At 41.0% G+C, this 19,349-nt stretch overlaps 1 protein-coding gene across 9 annotated transcripts in view; it reads left to right on the forward strand.

Annotated features, from left to right (window-relative positions):
• Positions 1 to 19,349, forward strand: part of KLF12 (KLF transcription factor 12) — a 234,656-nt gene that overhangs the window by 150,027 nt on the left and 65,280 nt on the right. For all 9 annotated transcript variants that reach the window (XM_030271382.4, XM_072928235.1, XM_030271373.4 and 6 more), the window contains one exon: positions 8,909 to 9,044. In XM_030271382.4, coding sequence (XP_030127242.4) covers positions 8,909 to 9,044 — 136 coding nt within the window. The remainder of the gene's footprint in view (positions 1 to 8,908; positions 9,045 to 19,349) is intronic.

Consider the following 19,349-nt stretch of genomic DNA (forward strand, 5'->3'; position numbering starts at 1 on the left):
AACACATGCCTAAAACTTCTCATTTATCTTCTCTCTGCCTTGGTTTTTATTGTGCCTTGGATCAACCTGCTGGAAGCTTCCTGATGTCTAAAAGACACTGCAACTGGCCTGTTGCAGTGTCTAAGTTACAGTCTGTTACCGTTGTGTAGAAGTTTCACAGGATTTTATTTAATATTAAATACATTCTGTCCTTATTATTTTCCTTGTTTACTTTTGATGACAGAGTGTTTGTATACTGGATGCTCAGCGAGACATAAATCTCAGTAGTCTTAGTAGTTTCCTTTTCAGTGTAGATGAGGTCTCCTGGCATTGAAATAGCTTAGAAAGAGAAAAGTCCTTTGTTTAAAAAATAGGTTTGTATGTTTATGTATACAACCCAATGACAGAGATGCTTAAGTATGTGCATATATTACATCCATGCAATCCCTCTTACCTCTGTATTTCTCCATATAGCTATTATTTTACAGGTTTATGGCAAATTACTTGACTGTTGAAATAATTTTAAATATTGCCTTTGATTGGATCATAGCAATTAATATTCTCTGCTAGATTAGTTACACTGTGCATTCACTGCCAGTTCCCATTCTGTGTGAACCATAAGCATGCTAGGTGCAGTTAACTGTTCAAGCCATATAGACCCATAAAATCTTAATAAAATCTGAAAACTGTGGAGTATGGGTAATCTTGCTATGAATTGTAATAAAAATTACCCCTGTGGACTCTATATTCTGACCATTATGTTCATGGATACTGCTGCTTTGTACATAAAGTTTTATGAAATAAATCGACCAATTCTGCTGCCCCTACCAGGCACCAAGCTGTTTTGATCAAAAATCTGGTAGGTGCACTCAGAGGATTTTTCCGATGCATAAAGCATTTATAATGAACTTTAAATAGGAAGAAAAATGCCATATATGTGCTTTATATAGTAGGAACCAGCTTAGGAGAAGGAAATCGTGAATAGCATCATTCACATACATTTGGTAGATCTGTAAAAACACAATTTTGTTTCCTAGAATGCATTAACTAAACCTGAGTACAACACATCTCTGAGGTTGTAATTTTAAGTAGCTCCTGTACATCTGCATCTGGAAGTGTTGCTTCCACCATTAAAAATTCATAGTGATGTCTGTTCCAATCTGTTTTGATGCTCTCCTTCTAAGTCCATGATGGTGTACTGTTCTCTAAAAAAATTTCGAAGAAGGGGGTTGTTCATTTGTTTCAGACATCAAACTGTGGTGTGAGGCTGACTTCCACAGTTGTAAAACCAATTTTGCAAGAGTAACCAAGAAGGATGGAGATGATTTCCCTCCACTTGGTGTTTGATCCACTGAGATGCATCTGTTATCAGAGACATTTGAGACAGTTTCAGTTTAAGAAAGAGCAGAAGATTTGCTCTTGGTCAGGAGCTTTCTTGTAGTACTTCAGATACTGAACTATGCTGTATGCTGAAATTAAGGGTCCAAAGTTATGGTTTAGACACTGCAGTATTCATAACTGCAGTGTTTCTGATGCTGGCAGATTAATTGTGTATTGTGCTAAAACATGAGTGCCATAAAGTTTACTTAGCCATATTTTCCATTTCCATCCTTCTAGGAGTTTGGCAGCAAATGTCTGTTTGTTACTTCAATCCTTCATGCTCTGCAGACACAGGGACACACATGTATAACAGCAGTAGTAATGAGATTCTTGTTAATGTTAATTTTGACATGTGAGGTAGTATTTTGTTTTCCATTTGTAATGGAAGTAAGTGCAAAGCAGCATTACTTGTAGCTGGAGACAGTCTTTAATCTGTTGAATGCCAACATGGACTGAAATCAACCAGAGAGGAGTTTACTGGAAACAGCAAAGATGACCCTTTCTGGCTTATTGAGGCATCCCATGTTTCTATTTTATTCTGCTTCCATCACAATAAAAATCTGTGGCTATGTTTCCGAGACCAAACCCATCACCAGGCGTGGATCTGAACTGGCAAGGCTGGAGGGGCCTCCCCACCATGCAGGCTGATGTCTCAGCTAGCACAGGTCTTGGTGTCACTGCCCACTGCAGAGCTGTGTAACCCTGCTTCTGGCAGGCAAGTCCTTGTGCATGAATGGCAGGACCAGTTAGAAATCCCATCATGAACAATCATTTTGAGTAGCAAGTTGATAAGGCATCCTTCAGAGAAAGCAGGGTGAGGAGTCTAAAATGTGAAACAAAAGCAAACAAACTCTGAATTTGGAAATCCTTTCAAAGAGCAGGAACAGATTTTTAATTATTTTAAGAGTAACGGTGATTCTTATTGTGGTGTGGTGTGTTGGCAAACTTACATGTGGGTAAGCTTACAGTGTTATTAGCTGAGAAGGTAAGTAAATGCAGAAAGCTGAGTTTTTAAGCTGAAGTGAGACAGAAGTATTTCATGATGCTGAAATTTTCTCTCTGCTTTTACTCCAGCAAGCATAATCTCACCGAGTCATTTTTACATCAGTTAATTACTATGTGGCTTAGCTATAAATTGAGGCAAAACTCCTAATGGTTAACTGGTTTTCTCCTGCTCTTAAATATTTCATTCATCTTTAGCCCAAGGGTCTCATATTTACCTTTAAATCAAAGATAGGATGTAGATATAAAATTATTTCTAGTGGGTGTTTATGAGCCTAATGATGGGATGAGTTTTCATTCCTTGAACTCACAGGAAATTTGACTAGGGAAAGTAAATCAGGTTGTAGTTACTCAGAACTGCCAGTAGTGACAGCAGTGTTGTGGTGTATGGCCCTTTTCATGCCACCTGCAGGCATCCAGATGCAAGGCTTCTGACAGTGCTTGGCTTTGTCTGACCACATCAGAGCACTTGAGGTGTGTATCCCTGATTAATCACTGAATAAAAGCAAAGATGTTAGGACATACCTGGCTGAAACCCAAGTGTGTGTGACAGATGGGGAGAAAATTTACCTACCATCCTAGTATCAGCAGCACATATGTGAGAACTGGGGGGAGGGATGCTGGGCTCTTGTCAGCCTGGAGTGATTTAAGTCCACAATCCCTTCCTTCCCAAGAGTTTCCAGAATGTGGGCAGGATCACCAGTTTATGGAATGAAGAAGGAAAAAAGTCCCCTGATGGTGTGGCTGTGGGCTCAGGTTATTCCCCTGGGGAGGTGGAGGCTTGATCCTCTTCCAAGGGGTTCATCTGCCCTTAGCAACCGACAAGCTGGATCCTTCCCAGACATTGTGCTTCCGTGACATGGCTAATCCCGTACCATGTCAAAACCAATGCAGTGTGCCAGAAAGCACAAATGTATGCAGTGCTCATTAAAAAGCTCCTATGTAAGTTTAAATCTCTTCCAGCATTGTAGAACAGACAATTTTGTCCTCAGAAGCAGGATCAGGTATTGTCTGACCCCACAGCCAGAATAAATTTTAAAGCCCCAAACTGTTCAGTTTGACAGAAATAGAAGCAAGTTTATATCTGATTCCAGATCAGGCTTTTTTCCTACTGGCAACTGGCAGCTGGCAGTTACAATATTAATGATGATAGACTTAAGTTGTGTAGTATTTACTGGCTGGTATGTGCTTTATGTGAGATCCATTTGCACATCTTCACTTTAAAAAAGTGCAGGAAGTGAATTTGCTCCTAGGGAAGCTCCTTTTAGGTACAGTTTAGGAAGAGAATTTGCCAGAGGGAAGCTCCTTTTTGGTACCGTTTGGCAAAGGGGCATTAAGAAGTGATTGCATGTATTTGTGACCATCACGAGCAATTCTCTTTACTTTTATCTAAAAAGGATCATTGTTTCTTGAGGCTAACAAGGTTGGGAAGCAGTGTGGCTGCTTGCAGCCTTCAGCACTTGCAGATGTTCTAACCTCCCCTGGCTCACCAGTCTATTCAGCATGGAGAACTAACAGCTTGCTTCTGTAGCTCTTGTGCACTTACTCAATGGCACCTTTGTCACATGAAAGCAGCAGTCTTTGACTGGTTTCTTTTTGCTTGCCTCACCTTAACCTCATTCACCCTTCACAAAACCACCAGATAGCTCTTTTGGACAAATCTTACCTTTCAAGAAGCATTGCAAGGGCAAGAAAACCAGTTAAGGTTTAGGGCTGGAGCTGCCTGTGTTTGGGAGGACTTGCTTCAGTGATCCAGACAAGTCCCTTCTGGACAGATGGTCATGAGTTCAAGGAAGAGCTTGTTAGAGCAAGGTACAGCATCAAGGGAGGTTAAAATGCATTGACATGTTTTATGGGCTTTCCTCCACCTTGCTTGCCAGTTGCATTCTGTTACTCACTTGTCCTCCACCTTTTTTATCTCATTTGCTAAACTCATTTGCCTGCTTCTCTTCATCCTCTCCTGTTTGATGTTCATTAGGCCAGTAATTACTTCTAATTCAGTGCTTATGAACTGAGGCTGGTATTTATAAATCTTCATGCCAGGAGTTCAACAGTTGTTCTTAGATGTCCAAGAGAAAGTCAAAGCTGTTGACATAAGTAGGAGTCATGAACTCCTAATGTGTAACAGTCCTGTGCTGCAGTTTGCACACTGCAGAGTGGTGAGGAGGAGGTATCTGTTAGGCTTTTGGCCAGTTGGTTATTCACATGGCTCATTCAGGGAGGAGAATAGCTTTAAGTCCTCCCCTAGCAGCTGCAGCCATGCTGAGGAGAAAACAGGGCAGTTTACACCAGCTGGCAGCAGCAAAGCTCAGCCTCCTGGTCAGTCACCTCAGCTCCCAAGTGCCTTGGCCACCCACATCTGCAAGCTGGAAGGAAGCTTGAAACGAAGAGAGAGACATAAAAGGATACATATGTGGGCTGACATAAAAAGTAAGGGAGTTATCCCTAGAACATTGTTTTATTTACTTACAATCTTTAGTTAGGTTTTCTGCAAATATATAGCAGTACTTGAAATACCTGCCTTTGAATTAACCCACTGATACATTTCCATTCCTCACCTTTTGTCCTTTCCATACTTATGTGTGGCAGCATCTCATAATGTGCTCAAACATTGGTGTCTGATGGGGCAAACTGCACCTAGTGGGTACAGTAAATTATCCCTGGGTGAAAAAGTACAGCCCTATTAACAACTTTGTGTCTGTGCTACAGGTGTACAGAGTAGGACTTACTGAGCAGAAACAAGGAGAAGCTAATTGAGAGCTTTCATCCTGGCACATGCCTGTAGTGACCTAAAATCAGTACCAGATGTCATAGTAGTCTCAATAATATCTTAAGAGCCAGCAATCTGCAGTAATAATGAAACATGTCTTATAAAAAACGAAATATGTAAGATTGTTCATATACATTTATACCATCTCTTTTTATGTGGGTGTATTCACGCTTAAGTGATCAGAATTCACATATAAGAACTGTATTAAAGACTAACTTATGTAACAACTTTCATCATTTCAAGTTAGGTTTAGTTTCTGAGCTAGATAATTAAATCCTCTGCTGTAGTGCAAATCAGATTAAGCCTCAGTTAACATACATAGCATTTTTGTTATAATTTTTAATTCTGTGAACAAATAACTAGCTCTCACAAGAGCATCACTTGTAGCACATTTAAATATTGGGCAGATACAAGCATAATTTTCTGTAATGAGATTCACTTTAAGAGGGAAATAAAAGCTTTTCTCTGAAGGTAGTAAGCCACTGGAACAGGTTGCCCAGAGAAGTTGTGGATGCCCCATCCCTGGAAGTGTTCAAGGATAGGGTGGATGGGGCTCTGAGCAGCTGAGTCTAGTGGATGGCATCCTTGTCCATGGCAGGGGGACTGGAACTAGATCATCTTTAAGGTCCCTACAAACCTATGCCTGTCTGTGATTCTATGAAAAGAATATAATCTTTTCTGGATTTCGTATCAATGAAATGCATAGTAATAACCGCATTCTTTTAAGAAGGAACATTAGGGAGCAAGGCAGAAGTGGCCCTTCTTTCCAGATAGTTTTCTGGGGCTAAATCAGCTGACTAGGTGGTTCAGTTGCTTTTAAATAAAGTACTGTATTATCCCTAGTGGTCAGATTGAGGTTACACATTGAATATCATCATGTGTAAATTGTGATTTTAAGAAGCACAGTCAGAATGGTACACATTCTGCCTAAAACAATTGCATGTTTCAAACAATTTCTAAGTTGTTGTGTTTGTCTCATGTAGGTCATGGTTCATTGTCAATAGCCTTTGCTTCGATAAGCAAAAGGTGTTTACCATACATAAAGAAATAGTAAGCAGTCCAGTAAGTAGCCAGCGTTACTGAGGCACCTAACCTGTGCCTGTAGAAGGGTAATAGAAGTAGTACTGTGCAGCTGTGCTCTGCACTGTGGTTCCAGAAGGGGTGTTCCATCAGCTTACTGAACATAATTAACAGTATTTTCCTTACGAAATTCTGTAACATAAAAACCACAGCTGAAAGTTAGTTTATAATCAGTGGTTTTTTACTCACAGGTTGTTTACAGCTAAGATATAAATTAAAATTTAAGACCAGCTTTCCCTGGATTCATCATTCATTTGTGGAGTGCTTTCTTTTCAAGAGCTATTCATCAGTCCTACTGTTATGGCTGCACAGCTCCTGAAGTATCTGCAGCCCTCCCATTTTGCATTGTAACTCGGTCCCTTTTGTAGAGTCAGTAAACTCTGTAACATAAGAAAGATGGCATAATGGCAGATTTAACTGTGACTTTTGGAGCTGCTCCCTCGCTGTGGGCCCACTGAACTGTTCATGATCTCTAAAGGGAGCCTGTGATACCTATTGTCTAGGTCTATGGTTAGCCAGAGTGGAGTAGGAATGAATACCTTTCTCAAAAATCATGGTGCAAGACCAAGGAGAAAGTGCCCTGTCTCCTCTGCAGTACAGGAGAGTACAAGCTAACAAACTGCAACAGTTAGCTTTTTAAATAAATAACTATGAATTCCCCTATTTCACCAGAGCAGACAAAATAAACACATTTTGACATAAATCTCTGCCTGTCTTTCCCCTTCCTATGCCTCCTTGCACAGTCAGACATCTCTTCAGTTTTACTCTCTTCTCCAGCTGCTTTTGGTGTCTCTCAGCACTTACTAATTCTATGTGTATTTCATGAGTAAGGAGAAATGTCTTTCTCCACATCACCTCTGAAGTTTATCTATGGCACAAGCAACCCCCAGTTCCTCTCAGCACTATCCCAAGTCACAGTTGTGCCCCGTATTTCCCCTCTATACCCATCTCTTGTTTCCCTCCCCCTATCCTGCTGAACTGTGCTTTCTTCCCCTTTGAAGGACAGCAGCCAGCATAAAAGGGAAGGCAGGTCACCTGCCTTTCTGGTCTCCTCTCCTTTCCTGTTTCTTTTTGGCAGAAAAGCTAACTCTGGTGGCCATCTGCCTGGTGCACACCCAGCTGTTCTCACTCCTCCTCCTCCGCAGAACGGGGGAGAAGATAAGGTGCAAGAGCTCAAGGCTCAAGATAAAGGCAGGAAGATCACTTACCAGTTACCTTTATAGGCAAATAGGACTCAGTGCAGGGAAGAGTAACTAATTGCTAATTAAAAGTAGATTAGGATGGTGAGAGCCACCATCCCCAGCCCCCTTTTCCAGGACTCTACTCCTTGATTCCCAGCTCTTCTCCCTCCGCCATCCCAGGCGGATGGGGACTGGGGGCTCTGGTTAGTCCATGATTGTTCCTCTCTGCTGCTGTTCCTGCTCACACTGTTCCCATGCTCCATTGTGAGTTCCCTGTAGATAGTAGTTCCCATCAGGACCGTGTGCTCCAAGGACTGCTCCATTGTGAAGAACCTTCTCCCTTCCATCTCCTTGCACATCGGTATCTCAAAGCTGTTTCACATGATCCCAGAACTGTTAGTATTGGAAGCGACTTCTGAAGATTAACCAGTGCAACACCCCCAACAAGCCAGGGTCACCAGGAGCAGGTAACACAGGAACACATCCAGGTGGGTTTTGAATGCCTCCAGGGAGGGAAGCTCCACAATCTCCCTGTGCAGCCTGTTCCTACGCTTTGCCACCCTCAATGTAAAGTGTTTCTCACACTCTTTTCCCCTCACTTCTTTCTTGGCCAGTTGTTTCACCTTTTCTTAAACCTGTTTTCCCTGAGACACCTCTGCTGTCTGCAGGGCTCAGCTGTGCCCAGCAGTGGGTCAGATGCAGTGAACGGACCCGGTCACAGTGAACTGCCACAGGGCAGCCCTGGCTGCTCTTTATACAAGTCCCTGCGGCTGTCGCTGCCAGGACCCGGGCACTTACTCCATTGCCATGCAGTATGGATACTGTAAGCTCTGGATAGGTAAAACAATCCTGCAATTCCTGATCTTCAGATATTTGTAAGACATGCAACTGGGTGATTTTTCAAAAAAATGTGTTAGCCCTGCTGACGCTGGTCACCTGAATGTTGGTTGCCTGTGTGAGGTGGAGTGAAGGATCCTTCAGAGGCTGACAACAGTGTTGAATTATATCAGAAACCAGGAGGACTGGGGTTTTGGATGCCTAAATTTTGAGTGGAGTGACATGGATTCCATCCTGATACCTCACAATGAACACTCAGAATCAGAAATTGCTCCTGAAATTTTGCTGTCAAATGTACTCTTGAGTGTTCTGTGTTGTACAAAGCAGATGTAACCCTTTCCCTTCTTCCCTTTCCCTTTGCTTTGTGAAGTCAGGCAGCATAAGTTACTTATAGTAAACTGGGTTTTTGTTGGATGCGGTCTGAGCAGTGATGTTTCGGTACTGCTGAGTGCATTGGTGTAGCCTCCGTGAATTCACAGACCTGCATGCCCCTGGAAGTCCTCACATCCAGCTGTGGAACCACTGGGTGGCTTTGTCCACCTGTCAGCTGATTTGGGAAGCTCAGAACAAGCGCTGCTCTCCAGCCGGAGCAGGCAGATGTGTTGTGCGCCCTGATGTTGTTCTGGGACAAGATTAATTTCAGCACACTCATATTAATCCATTATATGTCTCTTTCCAGCACAAATGGACCCCCGAGGCCTATCTCCCAGACAAATTAAAAGTGACAGTGATGATGACGACCTGCCAAATGTGACCTTAGATAGCGTTAATGAAACTGGATCTACAGCGCTCTCCATAGCCAGAGCAGTACAAGAGTAAGTATCACATTCCCAGACAAGATGAGTGTTGTGAGGTGTGCCCAGGCCGACGGAGGCACCGGTGCTGCAGGGCTGTCCTCCTGCCTGCAGGCAGCATACTTACCAGCACTTTTTCCATGGAGCTTTATTCCCTTTTCTGGAAGAGATGACTGTATCTCTTGTCTCTCTCATGATCTTTTCCTTTCTTTCTCTCTGCCCTCATTATTAGGTTGCGTTTCATATTGAAGTTGTTTCTTCCCCTTTATATAGTTGGAAAGTGGTTTTATATCCTCTCCAAAGAGAGACTAGGTTAGATTACCACTCAAAAACAATGTATTTTTTCCTTGACTGAAAGCAGCATCAGGAAGTTGATTCTAGTTGCTGTCAGATAGGAGCTAGCAGCATTTCTCCTGAAGGACAGTATCATTGGAAGGAAATTACTGAGGGCCTTTGAACAATTTTCCACTGTGGTTATTTTTCTGTGTACTTTTGCAAACTGGGTGGACAAATGATTTCTTAATTTAGTACCTGCACTGCTTGTTTGAAAAGAAAGAAGCAGTTTATCCTGAATATTTGCAATTCTGTAGATGCATGAGGTTGGTCAGTCACTGTAGCAGCTGGAAGGGAACCAACTGTGAGGTAAATTAAGTATTAATATCCCCATTTTATAGGTGAGGAAAAGGAGGTTATGCATAAAGGTCACCCTGTAGGTCTGAAACAGAGCTGGAAATAGAACTAGAGCCTCCAGGCACTGAAGCCTGTGCTAGACCCACAAAACACGTTACTTTATCTGAGAGGTTCAAAATTTGGGCATTCGGGACATTATTAAATAAAAATTGGTATTATGAAGACTATTAGACATTACTGTTGTATAAGTTATTATAGATGCATTTTAAATGTCTTAATATGGTATCTAAAAATGTTTTGCTTTGTTTTCCTGGACATCAGCAGCTAAAAGAGCTGACATTTCTAAGCCACGTTTGGGGAAGTACTGCCTTCGGGTTTTTTGGGGTTGGTTTTTTTTTTTTTTTTGCGTTTCTCCAAACATGAAGTACCTCATCTTCCAGCCAAGCACTATAACTGTGAATCTCAAACTAAAATTCTCTTTAAGCAGAGAGAGAGAAGTGTTTGTGGGCAAGCCAAGACAAGGTGTTGGCTCTGTGATTAGAAGGCTCCCTTTTAACAGTGATAAGGGAGGGGAAGGATTTTTTGCCAGTGAGGCTATTGCTTGATAGACAGGTTCCATATGTATTTTCAATTTTCTAGTCACAACAGCAGGCCCTGAAGTGCTAAGTATTTTTTCTCAATTTATAACACACATAGTAAGCCAGAAAAATAAAACCATACGTCATGATTTTGCGCTGTCTAGTTACTGAACAAAGGAAGTATGGAGCACTAGCAAGTAATTTTAATATATGACTGGCAGGCAGATACTGTTCTCTGCGATGGACATTGCTTGAACACTTAGAGAATTGGTCAAACTATGGGAAGCATTTTTAACTTTTGTATGATGCATTCCACAGTTTGTGAAGGTAAATATGTTGATTATTATTTGACTGGCTCTGGAGCTTAAGAATCAAATTAAGAAATTTAATAATATTACATCAACTCATTCTTGTTACAGGTTTATTTAAACAGTAATCTGTTAGTTTATTTCAAAAGCCACATTAGGAAAATCTAATTTGACTGTGATCTGCGATTTGTCATTACTTCATTCTCGGTCACAGACACCACACATACAGCTGCTGAGTCGAAAAGGAATGTTGGCATTTCATGCCGACTGCACACAATCTATTTCTTACTTGGTCTGCACTATTGTGTCCTATGGGCAGGCTCTGTTTTGATTTTAGGCATCTAATAATATTTACCTTAATATTAGATGTTTAGCAGAACATCTTGTCCACTGAAAAAGAAGCTCTCATTCTACATAGCCTTGTTGCAGAGAGGAAAGTGCCTCTGAAGCCTTCCAAAGGGAGATCCTGTGTGCTCAATTTCAGTTTCTAAACTTAGCAGACAGGAATTTCCTCTGAGGACAGCGAAAGGCACCTACTGTTCTGCTGAATAACCAGGCAGCGTAAGGACATGCATAGAAAGACTTCTTCAGCAGTCAGTGAAGCGTAGGGCAAAGCCTAGGGCCTGACAGAGGTGGGTTGGCCCTCAAGTCCGGGTGACTGTCCCACACAGTGTGTTGTTTTTTTTTAAATGAGCTTGTATGCTCTTTCTGGTGAATAGTTGCCCAAAAAATAACTTCTTGCAAAGAGTGGCTGGGAAGTATGCCACAGTACTTCCAAACCATTGGCAGCATCCTTTTCTTCAGTACCAATTGGCGTTGTAGTCTTGTCTTTGTTAAACCCAATACCAGTGTGTATGTGCTTGGTAGCAGGTGTGAGACAACAACTGATCTTTTCCTGCTTGTTTTTCAGACATGTTTTACATTATTTTGCATAAGAATTATGAATATATATATATATATATATATGTATGTATATGTATATATATTTGCCTACTGCCACCTATTCTCTAAGAGCAGTAAGGTGGTTCAGACTCTGCGGATTTCAGTATCTGGTGGTGGGCATTTTCTTTGGGTTGATCCTGCAGAGCCCCTCACACAGCATGTGGGGCTGTGAGGGATTGCCTCGGTGCCTTGCCTTTCCTTGCCTCCTGTCTTTCCCTGTGTGCTGTCAGTGGGGCTCAGGATTCATCTTGCCTGCGTGGCTATCTGCATCCCCGGCAGTTACCTCACTCTCTGCCCTGTTGGAGCTGTCTAATGTAGGGACAGCGAGAGGCTCCAGCCTGTGAGCTCCCGTTCCCCTCCGTCGCCCATGGGTGGTGCAGCTGCCTGGGACACACGTCAGCGCTGCAGGTCCCTGGCGCGAGGTGAGGCCACGGCAATCCACAGCGCCTGACTGGGGAGCTGCTGTGCCAGAAGCTGGGAGGGGCAGCATCCTGCTGAATGCTCCTGCATCTTCCCTTGCATCTCAGTCTGCCAGGTTTTAACCACAGAGAAATCAGTTTTTGGGGAGAAACTGGTTTTTTAATGCAGCCATTTTAAAGCTCGTTTTTGAAATGGCGCTTACCTAGCTGTGTCACAGGACAGTTTGGAATGCCTGTTTGATAGCTTTGCTTTTCATGTCCTCTTAAACTGGATGGTGTCCGCATATGTTGCTGCTTTGTTTTGGGTCCACTGTAGTCTTAGAGGAACAAAATTCTCAGGAATAAAAATTGTGACAATGAAACACTAAGAGCCACGTGTTTGGCATTAGTTTTTATTTACATAAACAGAATGTAATTTGCTTGCATATTTGTAAAGTGACCAAGTATGACTATTTTTTCTCAGGGAAATTGCCTCCTTGCTGAAAGCGGTATGTTGGCTGAGCATCCAACTCTTGGAAGCTTACTCAGTAGTTCTTTTGGAATGAGTTTATAGTTCTCCTTCAGTTCAACAAACCAAATCAGTAATGTAAAGTTATAGATAAATAAAGTCATTATTTCAAGCAGAGTACTTCAGTGAAATTTCTTGCCTGTGACAGTGGTAGTTTATGGTAGTTGCTATGCCTTACAAAATAAGGACTAAGAATTGTTTATTAATCTCAGATAATACACTCTGGCTGGTAATAAATATTGCAACATTATGTAGATTTCAGTAGGCTTTGCATTGTAAACAGCATTTCATCGTTTCTATGGTGTGTTTTACAAACTCATTTTGACATGTAACATCTAACAAAGAGCAGATTTGCCTCTATATGCCTAACACCACTGATGCTTATTACACAGCAAGAATAGCATCATATATTCAGAACCAAATCTCACATGTGCTCCAGAAATCTTTATGAAGCCAAGGGAGGAGAAGGCATTAGTCCCTGCCTCGAAGACCAGTAAAACTTTTTTAGGGTCCCTCACAGAGGCAACATGCTGTTCTGTCAGCCTGGCAGCCTTTTCATCCCTAGGCAGAACTGATGCAGGATTGGCTCAGGAGCCATCTCCATGGCCCATAGTAATGCAAAACCTGAACAGAGCATTTATCTCCTTATTTCCTGCACACTTGTATGGTAAAATATATTAGTTTACAGCATGCATCTCTCCCTCCCTGAATATAAGATAATTTAAGATCTCCTACTTGAAGAAGCTGAGGACAGAAGTAGGAGAGGCAGAAGGTAATTTTTAGCATGAACTTTTGACCAGTATGTTAGTAAAAATCCAAAGGTGCAGAAATTCCTCTTTCTAGACTTCTTTTCTCCTTAGGTGTTGTAAGTGGAGGAAACTCCTTTGATTTTTTCCTTTCAAATGTCAAGGAAAAGAGGAACTGTGCATATAAACTGACAATGCTTCAGATAGTGTATTGTTTTTCTGGAGTAAGGGAGAGACACAAGTTTCAGAGAGGAAATCCTGTCTACTTGTAGTTATAGCTGCAGTTAATTCACAGAGATAGGATTTGTCATTTGTATGTGACTGCTCTGACCTTTAACATGAATTCCTCTTTAGGCTGAGCTGGGTGCCTCAGAGTGCTTGTATGAAAATGAGATTAGGGACCTACCCCTGTTCTCTTTGGCTACTTTATCTGGTTGATACATTGATGCTAATGTGATCATCATACTTTATTTTTAAAATCTCTGGCATCTATTACTGCAGTACAGTAGGAGTTAGTTTTGGATACTGCAGTTAACAAAAGAGAGACTCCACTACAGACAGACAGCATAGCCACCATACCAATGTACTCTCTTAAATTAGTACATGCTTTTCAAATCTGATTTTTTTTTCCTAGATCACTTTTTTCCTCCCTTCTTTTCTTCAGTGTAAATCACCTTCTGTGGTTTATTTTTATTTCTTTTGATTTTTGTATCTTTGTTTCCATCAGCTATTCATTTTCTACACTGGTATAGATTGTTTTCCTGCTTTGGTTGCAATCATTACTACTATTGTGCTATTCATTATAGGGGACTTTCACCTCATTTTTTCCTTCCACTTGCACACAAAATACTTTGTCCTGAGTTTTCAAAAAACATAAGCAAGGGTGTTTCAGCACTGTTTGTGTAAACTTTGCTTCCCTCTTCTCTGGTACATCTGCCCGTGCTCATTTTAAAACTGGCACACAATTGAGTGGTGATTTTACATAAGGAGAATTGGCTAGTGCTCATCCAGAATTCCTCAATAAAGGATTTTTTTTTTCCACTGGAGAACACTAATTGGTTTGAAGTGAAATTGTGGGCCTATATCAGTTTTAATTTTACTTGTGTTCAAGTCTGGGATGCATTTTTCCATTGCAGCAAGACTTTAGAGCAGAAGGTTACATAGTTGCTGCAATTGGAGGGAAATTGGACCACACACTCAGAAAGAACTGTCTGTGGGCCTCTGACCTCCCCACAGGCTCTCTAACATGGAAAGGCTTCTCCTTGGTCTCCTCCAGGGTTGTTCTACAAACTGAACTGACTTGCTAAAAGCATTGAGAGGCATTTGTGCAGATACGTAAGCGAAAGACAGTAGCGACACAGAGCCCTGCAAGGTATCTGTGTTATGGTTGGTGCCCCCACTGTGTCATTATTTCAGGGATGTTTTTGTTCTAGTTTTGTTTTATTTTTTGTCAGCAGTCTCAAGTAAGTATCCTATGGCAGAAGAGGTTTCTGCAGTGAAAAGTGTTGCTGGGTTGGATGCTAGCTAGTGACCCAAGGGCACTGCTGAGCTGGCAGTGTGCTCTGTCTCAGCTACCTGAGGCAACCCCTGGGTAGTGCTGGACATAACTTTGCAGCAAAGTTCATCTCTCACAATGCAAGCTATCTAAGAGTTAGGCTCAAGTATTGTGGATTTCTTTAGTGGAGAGATATTTCTCGGTCCAGTCATGCTCATCTACCTTTCAAAAGGTCTCTGTCTTCTCCAGCAGCTGTAAAGAAACCTGGACAAGTGATTTAAAGAGTGATAAAACTTTACATTGCTGAAGTTATTATCTATGAGGAAACCCCCTCTATGTTATTTTCTAAGGTCAAGCTGCAAATCTGTGGGTTGAGAAGAAGCTGAACCTAGTACATCTAAATTTGACCTGCAGCAATTACTACAGGTGTGATTTCTCCTACCTGCGTGCACTCCCTGCAGGCAGTTCGGACAGCTTGTTGAAGAAGTACTGACTTCTTCTACAGTGTGTTTATATGGCATTTTATAAAGTTATTTCTAGCAAAATCTGAATTCTCAGAAACATCTGTTTGTACATAGAAATGAATTGACCTAAAACACTTATTAAGGATTTCAGGAGCTTAAAAGACCTATATACCTTTGGGAATTGCTCTTTAGGCACTAAGTATGAACCTGGGGTTTCAATAATCCAGTAAACCCATATTATTCTAAAAAGGTTCCTTTTTTAAAATTATGTGATGTTTGACAAAAGAAGAGTTCAATAACTTGACAGTTGGGCAGTAAAATCAAAGAATGCCATCCTGTGCATGCACTAGGATTTTTTTGTATGAAGATTTTCTGCTATATGTCTCAAGGCCTTTTGCCAGAATAACAAGATTCCCCACCAGCCAATGATCATTAGAAACAAGGACTAGGTGAATGGCAACTGTAAATCAAAACCAGCTTCTACAGAGAAATTAATGTCACTTCCTGCTTTGAAAGGGCTATATTGCTTAAATGGAAGTGTATCAGGAGATAGAGGTATTGTCAAATTGTTCCCTGAAGAAAGCTAATTTGAAAATAAGAATGCTTTTAAGAGTAGACCTTGGTCTATATAAAATCATATCTTCCTGTGTCCTCTATAAGAATATGTTTCCATGACTATTGAGTAGGTCATTCTGGAGCTTTTATCATATCATTGCTAGGAGTAATATTTTCCTTTTGAGAGAAGTATTTAAATTAATTGCATAATAAGCTTGAAGAACTAAGAAATACCCTGGTTCTGATAAAGTCCAAAATCCTATTTCTGTTTGCCATTAACTTTGTTTGGTTAATAATTAGTCCTGAACTAACAGAAGTCTGGATGCTAAAGAAAAGTAACTCAACACTTAGACTATTGGGGGACCATTATCTTGCAGTGAAAGAGTTACACATATTGGTTCATTGATACCTTCTGTATGTCTTTTTCACTTCCTTTGTCCGCTACAAAGAAACCTTCAAAGATCTTGTTTCCCAGCTTCAATTTAGTGTCTGTATTGAATTCAGATATAAATGTCTTCTTAGCATAAGTTAAATTTTAGTCTAAGAAGTGCCGATCATTTGAAAGTAGTTGTCAAACTTTGCCATTACTGGAGTTTTACATTTCTAAACATGTTTACACAAACAATATGAAAACAAACATGAAACAATAGTGTGTGATTATCATTGATGCGGCATTTTTTATCTTTGGAGTGCTTTGCAAACATTAACTAATTAAATTGTACAGATCCCATGTGTGTTCAAATATTACAATTATCTACAGGTTAGTGACTTGCTCAAGGCCATGCAGCAAAGCAGAGAATGAGTTGGGATCAGGTCCATCTGCCTCTTACTCCCATGCTTAATCCACTAAAATGTGTTGCTCCAGAGTGAAGCTCAAGTCATTAGTTGTTAGATATGTGAAATGCATTTTATGGATAGTGAGGCAGGCATTCTTTTAATTGCTTGAAGAGCACTACACCCAAGAATGAATTATAAATAACATTATGAATTACTACTACCCAGTTAGCAGTTTGTACACCTGTTTGGCATCTCTTTCTCCAGTGATTCATTATTCAGCTTTTCATGTTTTGTCTCTAAATCAGCACAGAAAGTAGGGGCAGAGCCATGTGCCTTAAGAAATTTAGAGCTCTAACAAATACTCATAGGTGTGGATTGGATAGCAGAACACTGCCAGGAAAAGCCACAATAATACCTCCTCAGTGAACTGCTACTTTGACTTACTGATAAGAAAAAGAAAGAGCATTGTCCTCTGCTGTCACTTGAGCCAAAATTACTTCTTGTTTCATTATCTAGATCAGATAAGTTTTTATCTTTCCTTTTCCATAAGGCAGTTCCTGTGATTTTGACAGACGTACATGCAGCGCAATTAAATCTTAATAGCAGTGCTTATACTGATTTATGGAAATATCGCCTGGGTGTTTAGGTCAATGCATGCAAAACCACAAAAGTTGTGTAGGTTGCACGTATGTAAACTGCATGTAAAGGAGGGAACTATTAAGAGGGGAATACTGTTTGGCAAGGCATAATTGAATGAGCATGTAAATACAGGAAATAATAAAAAAAAAATCCTACTTTTTTTTTTTTTTCCTGCCATCTTCCTTTCTCCTGCATAATGGGAAAAGATTTTGGTATATTTCCCTGTCTTTTAGTTAAATCACCCTTGTGATTTCACCACAACCTCATTTCTCACAGCAAGTTCTTTTGACGCTGGAGATAAAGGAGGAATAAATGGGTGGTATTGGGTGATGGATATGAAGAGTCTTTTTTGCATTGTGCCTGTGTGCCAAGGAGGTGTCACTGTCTGTGTGTATGTGACTTAGAACATGAGCATTACTATTCTGAATACATTGCAGAAAGGATACTTGGGCCTTACAGCCACCACACATAAGAAATTACTCTAGTCAAAATAAAGGAATTGAAGGCTAAAATAAAGAGTAAAGCAGCATAGTGGCTGATATTATAGCATCTAATCCTGGAGTAATGACAGTCACAGGTTTCAGAGTCAAATCCTGCATCTCCATCATTAGAGCAGTGACAAAAGATGTGCCAAGCATGAAATTCTGGGTCATATTTTTCTTTATTTATCCTTGTGAAATATACTGAGTTGCCAGAGGATAAAGCAGTGTAAGGAAATATGAAAGCTGAGGCAGGCAGAAAATAAGGAAGAGACCAGGGTGGATCAGAGGAGGCAGCAACTGCCAGAGCTCTCTTGTCTAGCCTGTGTTGCTAGCTCAGGGTGCATGGAGCAGGCTGGCAGGCACTGAGGCCAGAGGCTGCCCTAGAAGTGCTCACTTTAAGGCCTGTATACAGGATCTGCTGCTGGCTGAAAAGCCCAGCATTGCAAACAGCGCCTGGAAAATAAATTAACCTGAAAACCACCAGAAGCTGACATCAGACAGTGAAAGAAATACTTGGTTTATGTACTCATTAAAAGTCAGCAGTCCCAGTCTTGTCAAAATATGTCCCTCAGTTATTTGCATGAAAAGTACGATATTTAGCATAGTGCTGGGATAACACATGATAAATCAGGAACACACAATGCTGTCAGATAGACATGTAAGTCACCGTGGTGTTTCTCTTTAGAACTGATGAGCACTGTAATCAGTTGCTTGTCAAGGCCAAAGAGTCAAACCATTGATAAATAAGTTCACAGGAAGAACTATAATAATGACCAAAATCTCAGTCATAAAAATTTCAAAAGCACAATAATAGGGTAATGTTGTATAGTAAATTGTTTGCTGAAAATTATTTACCAAGTTGAACAGGTTGATTCCTTTTGCACTCAATTTTTTCACTTCAGAACTGCTTGCTGTCTGTATCACCACATGATTTCTGAGATCTTCTGCCATTCCTAAAGTATAGTCAGGATAACAGAAAGTGGTTCTCTTTTTGCTTGAGAGGAACTACAAATACATGCAATTCTGTAACAGGTACATCCTTGTCAATACATTGCAGGTCTTAGAGGTTGCACTATCCCCAAACGCTTGCCGCATGCATGAGGTACTGCAGATACCCAGGACCAAGACAAGCCACAACAGCGCAGGCACTTGAGGCAAGATGAAGATTTTTAGCTTTGGGGGAGGTCTTATGGAGGTGTTGTGAGGTTCTGAGATAGGTGATTGGCTCAGCAGTGTGACAGTGCACCTGCACAAGGCATTAGCATGCCCGCTATAGTCAACAAAGAGTTAAAGGCTTTGAAGTACAAGGCAGAACAGGGCAGAGCAATCATTTTCCTAGAGATGTCTCCACTTACATCCTGGGTGGGTACTTGTCTGTGAGTTGTCTCTGCTCTCTTTGGAGCCTGGGCTTCTGAAATGTAGTAATTCATTAAAGTGGTTTGGGAAAAAAAAAGACCAGCTCACGTTCCCAACTTTCCATTGTGGAAATGAGGATATCAAGTTCTAAGCTTACCTATTTCTGCCTGTTGTAACACCCAGATGTCCTCTTCCCATTGGCCATCTCTCAGTGTAAAAATGTGACAGCCAGCAGTGGTACAGCCACCCACCTATGGCAGAAAAGCCTGATGTTAGAGCACTAACTCAGGAAGCCAGATATCTACATTTGTGTGCAAAAGATACCCAGGAATGGTCCTTTTCTCTTCTTTATTCTACACTTGCATTTTGGATTGGGAAGTGACTGTTACAGATCTTTTTTATGCTGATTACATGGTCTGAGATGTGT

The sequence above is a fragment of the Taeniopygia guttata genome, chromosome 1 (genome assembly GCF_048771995.1).
Source record: "Taeniopygia guttata chromosome 1, bTaeGut7.mat, whole genome shotgun sequence".
Classification (NCBI taxonomy): Eukaryota; Metazoa; Chordata; class Aves; order Passeriformes; family Estrildidae; genus Taeniopygia; species Taeniopygia guttata.